This window comes from Schistocerca piceifrons, chromosome 7 (genome assembly GCF_021461385.2).
Source record: "Schistocerca piceifrons isolate TAMUIC-IGC-003096 chromosome 7, iqSchPice1.1, whole genome shotgun sequence".
Lineage (NCBI taxonomy): Eukaryota > Metazoa > Arthropoda > Insecta > Orthoptera > Acrididae > Schistocerca > Schistocerca piceifrons.
Window position 1 is genome coordinate 13936146 of NC_060144.1, and position 12222 is coordinate 13948367.

At 38.4% G+C, this 12222-nt stretch overlaps 1 protein-coding gene across 1 annotated transcript in view; it reads right to left on the bottom strand.

Annotated features, from left to right (window-relative positions):
* Positions 1-12222, bottom strand: part of LOC124805281 (probable isocitrate dehydrogenase [NAD] subunit alpha, mitochondrial) — a 49506-nt gene that overhangs the window by 13524 nt on the left and 23760 nt on the right. The window contains exons 4-5 of the mRNA XM_047265793.1: positions 6272-6535; positions 1233-1482 (exon numbers count right to left, since the gene is read on the bottom strand). Of these exons, the coding sequence (XP_047121749.1) occupies positions 1233-1482; positions 6272-6535 (514 nt within the window). The remainder of the gene's footprint in view (positions 1-1232; positions 1483-6271; positions 6536-12222) is intronic.

The window sequence follows — 12222 nt, forward strand, 5'->3', positions numbered from 1 at the left end:
AACCACTCCAGCCAGAAAGTAGCATCCCCTCATGTCTGACAATCACATTCTCTGCCAGGGTTTCTATTACTTCTTGTTGTGCCCTGCAGCGAGTAATATTCTCACACCACTCTCTTCACCCCCCCCCCCAATTGTGGTATTCCACCACCCATCCAAACTACACACTATCCTGGCCTGTCCCTATTCCTTTTTTTTTTTTTTTTTTCCTTCACAGCACTGTCGTACTTTGTTACTAATATTTTAAATGTGAGGTACATATTTTACAGTAAATCTAAGATGAGAGCTTCACAAAATTATATGGAGGATACAGTCACTGTGTCTTGAAATATGGGATACAAAAGAATAATTCTTTTTTGCGATATTGATTTTAATCGAGTAGTATCAGGTTTAATCCCCACAGTCCTAGAAGGCTTATCTGTCAATTCTTTCAACTCTGGCAATATTTGTTAATGTTAGAAATGCAGAATCATGGTTCAGAGTCGATGTCACAGTGTAGGTCCCCGCAACAGGCTGGATTGAGTCTGCTCAAAGACAAGATGAAGGCAACAACATGCAACTTCCAACAGGGACATGCCTCACAAAACACTGTGGTGTTCAAGCCAAAATCTTTAAAATCATTTGAGAAAGACTGCACATCGGCTGGCTTGTGCCACTTGCTTTTCATGCAGTCAACCTAGCCCAACAGGTTCTACACCAAGTAGGCATGGTGTTATCGTCACCTGATAGTGTGCTCAGCACATGCTGGCAACAAGGCTTTCCTTCACTCTGTACCAAACTAATTTTAAAAGTACTATAGTCGTCATGAGAGCATTACAGAAAATACTCAACGTGCTCCAGTGGTAGATGCAACAAAAGAGGCGTTGTGCATCATGGAGTGGTTTACTGTTGACATTTTGAGGTAGTCCATTTCGGGAGGACTCAGAAAACTTAATTTCTCCCATATGTGTCTCAGGAAATGACCACGAGAAAATATGAGGAATTAGATACATAGGTTTACCAATAATCATTCTTCTCACATGCCATTAGTGAACAGAACAGGGAAGGGGGGATCAAAAAGTGGTACCAGAAATACCCTCCACCACACACCATCAGCTGCCTTGCAGAGTATAAGAAGAAGATGATGATGTGAATTTTTACATATTTAATTTTCCTGCAAACTATACTTGTTCAATCTGAATTGGTGACAAATCATTTTATGTCGAATTAGGAATATGACAGACATATAAACTCACCGATTCAAAAAGAGCACCGTTCAGGCCAATATTTCCACTTGGTGTAAGTCCAAGTCCACCGACCAAACCTGCACACATATCTGACAAGATATCACCATACAGATTGGGCATCACCAGAACATCATATTTATTGGGATCCTGAACCATTGTCAGGCATACCGTGTCCAAATATTTCTCTTCAAATTTTACGTCAGGGTGATTTTCAGCTGCTTCACGGCAACAACGCAGGAAAAGACCATCTGACATTCGCCTGCAACACAATACTGACAGCTAAGCTTTAATACTTTAATTAGAAACCTTACAAGATAAAAATGTGTAACAGCTAGCAAGAACAGTAATTATCAAATACATTACAATCTAAAATCTACTCTTGACATAGCACTTGAACGGCAATTTGTTTTGACTGATTATGGTGCATTCAAAGGGAATTTATAAAGTAAGAATTTTTTCATTAAGGAATTATAAAATTTTATATTTGCAAGTAAATGGTGGACTACTCATTTGAAAAGTAAGCATTTTATGACACACACACCCACACACACACACACAAGAGAGAGAGAGAGAGAGAGAGAGAGAGAGAGAGAGAGAGAGAGAGAGAGAGGAGGGGGGGGCAGGATGGGAGGGAGGAGGAGCTGGAGTTTTGACACTGCCGGCTAACCATACAACAGAAATATGAAGGTCATTTGAGACTTACAAATGAAATGGAATGGTGTTTTAGGAAGCTATTTGAACATCACATTTTGTTGGCCTGAAAACTTTGTGTGTTATGCAAAATAGAGGAGCTGTAATAATTAGCAGGTTCTGCACCTTCTACACAAAATAAATTGCCTTTACTTTCTGATACTTGATAATATGTGACATACACCAAGTCAGCAATTTTTGTGACTCAGCTTGTTAGCATCAGCCTATTAAATTAATTTGTAATGGTATGTACAGAGGTACTCTTTCTTCATTTTCTGTATGCCTTGTTATACAGCCAATAGTGCTTCAAATTTTTATTCACATGCATATACACTGTGCTATGACATCTGATAACAGAATACATAAAAATACTAAAACCATAGAATATTTAGGGGTCGGTCCATGTGACATCAACCAATGGTCTGATTCTTGACACCAAAGACTTTTGATAATTTTTTGCACATTTGTAGCAATAGTAGCAGCAGCAGTTTACATGAAAAATTCCAAATTAAATTTTTTGGACCTCTCATTTTAAAATTATTTTTAAGATCTCCAAAACTACGTGATTTTTTAGGTTCTTAAACCCTAAAAACCCCTCATCTTAGAAACTATTTGACTTACAAACCTAAAATTTGTACCATTTCATTCAGTTCCTCCTAAGCTTTTTTAAAAAAGTGTCCCTTTGATATTCACAGAAATGCCAAATTTAAATTATTTTTTAATTTTGAAAATTTCAAAATCTGATTTTTGTTTAAAAAAGAAAAGACATTGTGTGTATGCAATACACATTATTTGTTGATGGGTGCAGCAAATTTCATCATTGTTTTGAAGTGGGAATCTATTAAATTTTATTTTATTCGTAAGCACAGTACCTGCACATAGTTTTTATGATTCTGAACTTGTTACTAACAAGGGAAACTCCCCATCGCAATTCTTCAGATCTAGTGGTAAAATGGCCTAGTGATAGCCTGTCAAAAACTGAACACAGATCAAGCACGAAAACAGGAAGAAGGTGTACTGAACTGTGAAAAAGGAAGCCAAATATAAACAGTTAACAGTCCAAGCTCAAGATGTGCAACACAGTGCGAACTGCATGAGCCACAGCCTTGTGATTATGTGGTAACAGTGTTGGAATACAGAGCGGAAGATCCGTGTTCATCTCCCTTGTGACCCCTTCCCCCTCCCCACAAAATTATGATCTTTTCATCTGGTCATTGACATGTCTGTTCCCCTCCTGTAGTCTTGTCAATAGCCATACTACACATTGGCTGCAGAATGTGAGTTGTGTTGGTACGAATATATTATCGTTGCAAGTAAATGTGATGAATTGTGAGAATAGGCAAGAGGCTGCAAAAACCTCTTACAGAAATGAAAACAACAAACGGGTGTGAAGTACATTGTTACAATGGAGGAATTCAAGAGTCAAAACTGAATGCAAGGGTCTTAACATGTGGTGCTTATGTAGAACAAGTAGGAGGAACACACAACTGGAGGCGGCTCCTTTACACCTTGCTGTTGCAAACATATTGTACACCCCAACACAGGCACAAATTTAAATACAATGAACAGACATGTCAATGACTGGATAGACAGTTCATAATTTTGTGGGAAAAAAGGGGGGGCACAAATGAAATCTGAGCACAGATCTCCCCCTTCACAGTTCAACACCATGACCACACAACCATGATACAGTGATGACTCAAATTCGCTCTATGTTGCACATCATCAGCTTGGACCATTCACTGTTTCTATTTTGCTGCTTTTTTTGTAGTTCAGTACACCTTCTTCCTGTTTTCATGCTTAATCTGTATTTAGTTTTTGATGGACTGTCCACTGGGATATCTTACGAGTAAATCTGAGGGAGGTGCGATGGGGAGTTTCCCTTTTAACGTGAGACAAAAATAAATAAATTAAAAAAAAAAATTATATATATCTCAGCAACCGTTGGTTGCGAAAGCTTGAATTTTGTGTGTATGTTTGTGTGTCTATCAACATGCCAACGCTTTTGTTTGGTAAGTCACATCATCTTTGTTTTTAGATATATTTTTCCCCACGAGGAAGGTCGATAGACACACAAACACAAACATACACACAAAATTCAAGCTTTCGCAACAAACGGTTGCTTCATCAAGAAAGAGGGAAGGAGAGGGAAAGATGAAAGGATGTGGGTTTTAAGGGAGAGGGTAAGGAGTCATTCCAAACCCGGGAGCGGAAAGACTTACCTTAGGGGGAAAAAAGGACAGGTATACACTCGCACTCACACACATATCCATCCGCACATACACAGACACAAGCAGACATTTGTAAAGGCAAAGAGTTTGGGCAGAGATGTCAGTCGAGGTGGAAGTACAGAGGCAAAGATGTTGTTGAAAGACAGGTGAGGTATGAGTGGCGGCAAATTGAAATTAGCGGAGATTGAGGCCTGGCGGATAACGAGAAGAGAGGATATACTGAAGGGCAAGTTCCCATCTCCGGAGTTCTGACAGGTTGGTGTTAATGGGAACTATCCAGATAACCCGGACGGTGTAACACTGTGCCAAGATGTGCTGGCCGTGCACCAAGGTATGTTTAGCCACAGGGTGATCCTCATTACCAACAAACACTGTCTGCCTGTGTCCATTCAAGTGAATGGACAGTTTGTTGCTGGTCATTCCCACATAGAAAGCTTCACAGTGTAGGCAGGTCAGTTGGTAAATCATGTGGGTGCTTTCACACGTGGCTCTGCCTTTGATCGTGTACACCTTCCGGCGGGTTACAGGACTGGAGTAGGTGGTAGTGGGAGGGAGCATGGGACAGGTTTTACACTTGGGGCGGTTACAAGGGTAAGAGCCAGAGGGTAGGGAAGGTGGTTTGGGGATTTCATAGGGATGGACTAAGAGGTTACGAAGGTTAGGTGGACGGCGGAAAGACACTCTTGGTGGAGTGGGGAGGATTTCATGAAGGATGGATCTCATTTCAGGGCAGGATTTGAGGAAGTCGTATCCCTGCTGGAGAGCCACATTCAGAGTCTGATCCAGTCCCGGAAAGTATCCTGTCACAAGTGGGGCACTTTTGGGGTTCTTCTGTGGGAGGTTCTGGGTTTGAGGGGATGAGGAAGCAGCTCTGGTTATTTGCTTCTGTACCAGGTCCGGAGGGTAGTTGCGGGATGCGAAAGCTGTTTTCAGGTTGCTGGTGTAATGGTTCAGGGATTCCGGACTGGAGCAGATTTGTTTGCCACGAAGACCTAGGCTGTAGGGAAGGGACCGTTTGATGTGGAATGGGTGGCAGCTGTCATAATGGAGGTACTGTTGCTTGTTGGTGGGTTTGATGTGGATGGACGTGTGAATCCGGCCATTGGACAGGTGGAGGTCAATGTCAAGGAAAGTGGCATGGGATTTGGAGTAAGACCAGGTGAATCTGATGGAACCAAAGGAGTTGAGGTTGGAGAGGAAATTCTGGAGTTCTTCTTCACTGTGAGTCCAGATCATGAAGATGTCATCAATAAATCTGTACCAAACTTTGGGTTGGCAGGGCTGGGTAACCAAGAAGGCTTCCTCTAAGGGACCCATGAATAGGTTGGCGTACGATGGGGCCATCCTGGTACCCATGGTTGTTCCCTTTAATTGTTGGTATGTCTGGCCTTCGAAACTGAAGAAGTTGTGGGTCAGGATGAAGCTGGCTAAGGTAATAAGGAAAGAGGTTTTAGGTAGGGTCGCAGGTGAGTAGATTTTTTATCTATCAATTAAATTATTTTGTCAAAATTGATTGTTTTTGTTATTGTTATAGCAATAGTTTTATGAACCAGCTTCCAAACCAAATGCAGCTGAGATACAGTTGGCAAGAAGAATAGCAGTCAACATTTATTGTACCCTTTGGAATACCTTCATGGAATTTGACACACACACATTAATAAACAATGCATGACTAACATACCTTTTTTCTAAAAAGATCAGATATTGAAATTTTCAAAATTTAAAAAACTTTTGGTTTGGGAAAATTTTACATTTTAACGAATTCAGTCAAGCGGTACATACTTTCAAATCCTACAATAAATTGAATAAAATGCTATAAATTTCAAGTCTGAACATCAAATATTTTAGAGATATGGCCATATCAAGGTTTCGAAACTTGGTGAAAATCATACTATTTCAGAATGTTTAAAAATTAGTAACTCAAAAATTAAATGACCAAAGAACCTTTACTTTTGGATTTTATCTTAATTTGATAGTTAGAATAAAAATGACAAGAAATTACAAAATTGTAAATCATCAAGGCACATTTTCTATATTGCTGATGTCACCTGCAATGACTCTTAGACATAATCAAACTCAACATTGTAAAGAGAGACATATAAATGATTACACCATTAAAGTACATACATGATGTTAGCTTTATGTACTGCAGTAACCTTCTTGCGGCCATTCTCTTTTGCGTACTGGAAGGCAAATTCCGCTACTCGTCGAGATGCTTCCTCTGTAATAAGCTTTATACTTTGTACAACCCCATCCACAATTTCATGTTCAATACCAGAGTATTCACCCTCTGTATTTTCACGAATGGTAATAACATTAACATCATCATAAAGTGTCCGATAGCCTTCCAGCGACCTACAAGGCCGCACATTTGCATACAAGTTAAATTCTCTGGAAATAAGAATGTGCAAGTAATCAAAATTTAATTAATAAAATATTATAACACTTTTAAAGTAATACAGTATAAAATGAAATGCATAAAAAATAAAAACACCTTTAATTAATGTGCTACATTGTTAAAAATCACCACTGTATTAAATAGGTATAATAATATTGCTCAATGAAATAAATAGGAAGTTTACTGCAAGTACTGCACATTAAAAAGAAATCTGATGTGATGCAGAAAAAGAAAACTGCTTCCATGGTTCTTGGGAGTACTGCCAAGATCCAATCACCAAAATATCCGAAAGTGAACTTTTAACAACTCGATTTGGCAATACACTCGAGAACTGTGGAAGCAGCGTACATGCTGAGAAAGTCTCAGATCACAAAAAAAGAAAACTGTTCCAATGGAAATTACTGTACCAAGTTGAGCAGCAAGATACAGACAGGTGAACTGTTTCATTAAGGAAATCAGTATCCCGTATTCAACTCCACAGTGAAAAATTGACACTTTTCAGAATAACTACACAGTCCACTAATTCACCCCACCTCCAGTTTTCAAAATGGATGGGTTATTATCAATCATTTTTCTTTCATGAAACACTATTCATAGTTACTGGCAAACAGAACTGAAATGGTTGTAACACACTAAGGCAAATTATCATCGGTGAATGGAGCAACATGTAGAAACCAGCTTGTATGAGGACTTGGATTCCAGAGAAATTTTCCATGGAGTGGTTGCAAAACCCCTCACAGATGCCAGGCACACTATTTCCTAACTACTGTTCGACAGATACACCAGTGGACTTGCGCTGTATGTACCTTCCAGTTAACCAGATGCAAACACACCTTATTCATTGACATCACATTGGTTTAAATACAGTGTTGGAGGGAAGAGGTAGTTCCCAACACTGCATCACAGGATTCTACCAGACACCGCACAGCCTTTGCCATTACTGAAGATAAATATTTTATTTTTTATTTGCTCTAGCAGTTTTAAATATCTGTTAGTAACAGTGTTGCTAAAAGACAAATAATCATTATCAGATCCTATTTGACCTCACAAAGGTTCTGCAATCTAGTAAATGCACTTTACAGCAAACTGTACTCTGGCTGCAGGGCAATGACGACGAACCGGGTAATGACTTTTGTATTTATAGTGATATGGAAACAGGCAGTGTGTAAACAAGAGAAGAAAATACTCATACTGAGCAAGAAGGGTACTCCAGTGATAGTGATAATTATGTTGGTGAATGTTTGCTACAGGTGAAAACTGATACAATATGGTCAAAACGTGTCCACCGAAAGATGTTCAACTTAGCAAAAAAACGTTATCATTTACTGGGAGTGAAACATGCCACGAAGAATTGCAGAACAACAATGGAATGTTGGGAACACTTTTTCGACAATTAGCTGCTTCCAAGCATTGTTGAGTACACAAATAAGGAGAGATCTGGCATACAGGGTCATTATTTGAGAGAAAGGAATGCTCATCTGACAGATGTAACTCAAATAAAGGCTTTATTAGAAATACTGTATTTGTGTGCGACAATAAAAGACAACCGTACACACACCCATGATATATGGGTCACCAATAAAATGCGAACTGGGTTGCACCATCTGATAAAAGACTCAAAGACAATTTAGGTGCCTCTCATTCTGTTTGAGGTTCAACAAAAGGGATACGCAAGAGGAAGGAAAGAAGGTTGATAATTTAGCACCTATGCATGAACTGTTTGTTTACTTTGTGGAAAATGGTAAAAATGCTTATTCAGTACTGCACTATTGATGAAAAGCTAGGAGCTTTCAGAGGCAAGTCTTTCTTCAGGCAGTACGTCCCTAACAAACCAAATAAATATGGGCTAAAAATATTTGCTCTGGTGGATGGTAGGATATATTCATCGCCAACCTGGAAATATATGCTGGTAAATAGCCTGCAGGGTCTTTTGTCATTATCAACAAACCAACAAATGTTGTAAAATACCTCACTTCCTCAGGAACTTGGCATCAACACCATGTGGATTTCAGAAAAACAACTCTAATACCAATGTCACTAAGAGAACCAAGGCAGTTTTTATAGCCTCCATAACGCATCATGATAAAGCAACTGATGCTACGTCTGGTGGTAAGAAGAAAACAGAAATTACAATCTTTTATAATGCAACCAAATTAGGAGCAGATTCTGTCTATCGGCTGTGCACTATGTATAATGTATCCAGAAAGACCAACAGATGGCCTACAGCGATTTTTATAGCATGATAAACACTGCAGCAATAAATGCACAAAAAATATATCATGCACATAATACTGATGCTAACAACAAGTGTAGTGAATTTCTGAAACTCCTAGCAAGTAATCTAACAGACGATTATTTGCATCAATGTTCCCAGTGTTCATCATTGACAAGAAATCTCACACAAGGTATACAGTCTTCTTCCAAATGATGACGCAAGTGCATTCCAGTTAAGAGCACCATGGTCAAAGAGAAATAGTGGTGCTTCAAAAAACCAATACATTAATACATTAAGTCAACATTCTGCAACTGTAAGAAATTTCTCTTTTTACAACATGTGCAGCAAATATGCACTGACTGCTAATTATACAGCTTACTAAATGTGATATTTTTGTTACAGATTATGTAATGAATTAAACAGGAATGCTTCCATGTAAGGAATGTAACACAATTTTCAGAAAAATGTGTGATAATAGTTTTTCACCTTTATGATGACAGATTAAAAACTGTGTAATGTAAAAATCAACAGTTTAGTGGTTTACATTTATACTTAAAAAAATCACAAAAAATACAATACATTACATTGGTTAGAATGTCTATATCTTTCATTTCAATGAATTAGTACACTTACACTCTTACATTTGCACAGATTGAACTAATTCCATATATTTAATGCAATAATACTGTTGGCATCTGTGGGACTGTGTGTGAATTACAACGAAACAATATCCCACACGGCAACATGCTATTTATATCATTTATAAAATTAAAACTTTTGATAATGCTGAGAAATATTCTGAAGTTATCAAGTACAAAACAACTGAGTGAAAGGTTACCTATAACTTCTACACTAAGGTGTTGGTAACAGGTAGTAAGATGAACATAAAAGTTAAACAATGATAATGAAATGCAGTTAAGTAAATGAGGTGGTGGGGGCAGCAGATTACAAAATGGCACACTAAAACTAGGTGAGTCCTGTACTTTGGGCAGCAAAATAACTGAAGGTGGCCAAAATCCAGAGAAAATAAACTGTAGATGCAATAAACATGGATCTTTTCTCAAAGTATTTGAAATGTTGCATTATATAGAAACCAAACCCATGGAACATTTTTAAATTCCCTCCAATGATATTTTATGCCAATCATAATGAAAACTACCTTATTTATACATCAGGTTACATCAAGGGAAAATAAAAGCTGAATCCCTAACCTGCAACGTAATATAATACAAACTAACAGACACAGTAATCAGAGGATTAAAGGAGGTGCATCATACAGCTACAAAACAAACGTATGTTCTGGTGCTGTGTACTTCAAGTCCAATCGCACATTCACAGCCTGTTAGCTTCACCTGTAGTTACCTGTTATGCAGATGTTCCTGCACTGTGCTCCCATATGTGAGATCTGATTCCACTTTAACACAACAACACTCCAGGAGAGGACAGTGCACCATCAAATATGGGACTAACTAATCTGGTAAAATAGTGATATCTTGTTGAGCCCTAGTGTCCTCCAATTTGACTAGTGTACATGGGTTAAAGCCATTACGGGAAGTTAACACTGCATTAATCAGAATTTCTGAAGATTATGCACCCAGGAACTACTCCCAATTGCGTCAACCCTTCCACTTCCAATGTAGTAGTTAAACACATAGAAAATATGGCTGCACAAGTGTGTGCCATACAGTTTCTGCTACCTGCCTCACAAGCTCTACTCTGTGGCACACAGGACTTAGAAATGAGACATCAGGATGGTTTTGGATCGCCTCACAATAAGTCACGTTCTCCGACCAAAATAATCTGAATCCACATTCGCTACCAGAAAGCCATCAGTGACATTATTGAGAACACTTAGATAGTATAGAACTAAATAAACAACTTCGCGCAACTTACTGACAGTAGCCTGAGCAATGGCATATTACGCAACATGAGCTTTGTATACCACACTATCTTTGTTCAAGTCTGCCAAATAGTCTCACTATCAAAACACAATTCCATCAACAACAATTAAAAGCACTCCTTACTTATATACATTTTATCAGACAATTTATAATGAGCAAAGAAAATGCTTGTTACACAAGTGAGGTGGAACTGCCAGATGTCAGCCAACATGCATTACCAGGGTGTATACATGGACAAGGAAAAAAAATTCCCAGATTTTTCCCAGATTTCCCGGTTAAAAATACACTTTCTCCTGGGTGCAGTATTTTTTCCCTTATCAATCCACGGGCGTACAATTTCCCGGCACTTTAGAAAACGAAAATCAGGGAAAAAGATACGGATTGGAAATATCTTTGATGTGCAGCAAAATGTACACTGCGTATTTTCGTATTACCAAAGTATACATTGGAATTCCACCAAACACCGCATGTTAATTTCCGAGTCATTGAAATCGAGATTTCGATGCGCTTTTGTAAGCCGCTCGTAGCTCATATCACGTGATCTCGCCAGCTGATGACAGCGGACATTCATAGCATAGGACACGTGATGTAGACAGCCAACAGCAACATCACTGTTAAGTTGCACGAACACACAAACAGGGAAAGTTAATAGTTTAAATTAATATTCATAGTGTTGCTACAAGAAAAGTAAAGCTTTCACATATAATATTGGTCTCAAGCTGCAAGAGAAGCTAAGCTTTCACATATACTGTTGATCTTTTTTGCGCGTGTTACACTTTAAGATATATCTCACAAATGTGCAAGTAAAATTTTTAATTATGACATAAATGTCTGATCTTCAGGGTTCGAAATTCTAAGTGGGTCTTCATCAAAGAGGTGATTTTTAAATGAGAGTCTAACACTCTGTGATTTAATAAATTCATTGTACATTCTTGCACATAGTTCAACTTAAGTAAAAGGATATTTACTTTGAAAGTAACGCTTTTCAAACTACTATTCGCAATATTTTTCCGCGACCTGTTAGAAATAGGTTCGTTTCAGCAGTTGCCAGAGAGCGCAGATAACAGGCAACACCAGGCTCGGGTAGCTATCATGACGTAGGAAGCCCGCATGTACGTACGTGTAAAACATTGAAAGATCATACATTATGTCATAAAAGAAACAAGACATCAGAGGATACTGCAAGAGCATCGGAATTTCGTGAACCATATTAAAATGTGCACATTCGCATGTCCAGATTCCCAATGAAGTAGACCTTGACCTGATATTAAGCTTTTCAGTGTGGGTTTCGGGATGTAAATTTTCTAGTGCACCAGTACTGTATTATATCATGTTTGTTTCTTTATTATGACATAATGCCATACGTGCTAGAAAATGAAAACATGCACTTGAAATGCAGCGAACAGTTGAAACTAGCCAGTACTGTGGAATTAAACATTTCGTTTCAAATACATTGACTGCCTCTGCGGAAAAGGTAAACAGAAGTCAAATTTCTTTAGCAAACAAACAAAAATAACTTCATTGTTCCGCAAGGCGATTAATGCTTGACTGTCAGAAACATGGA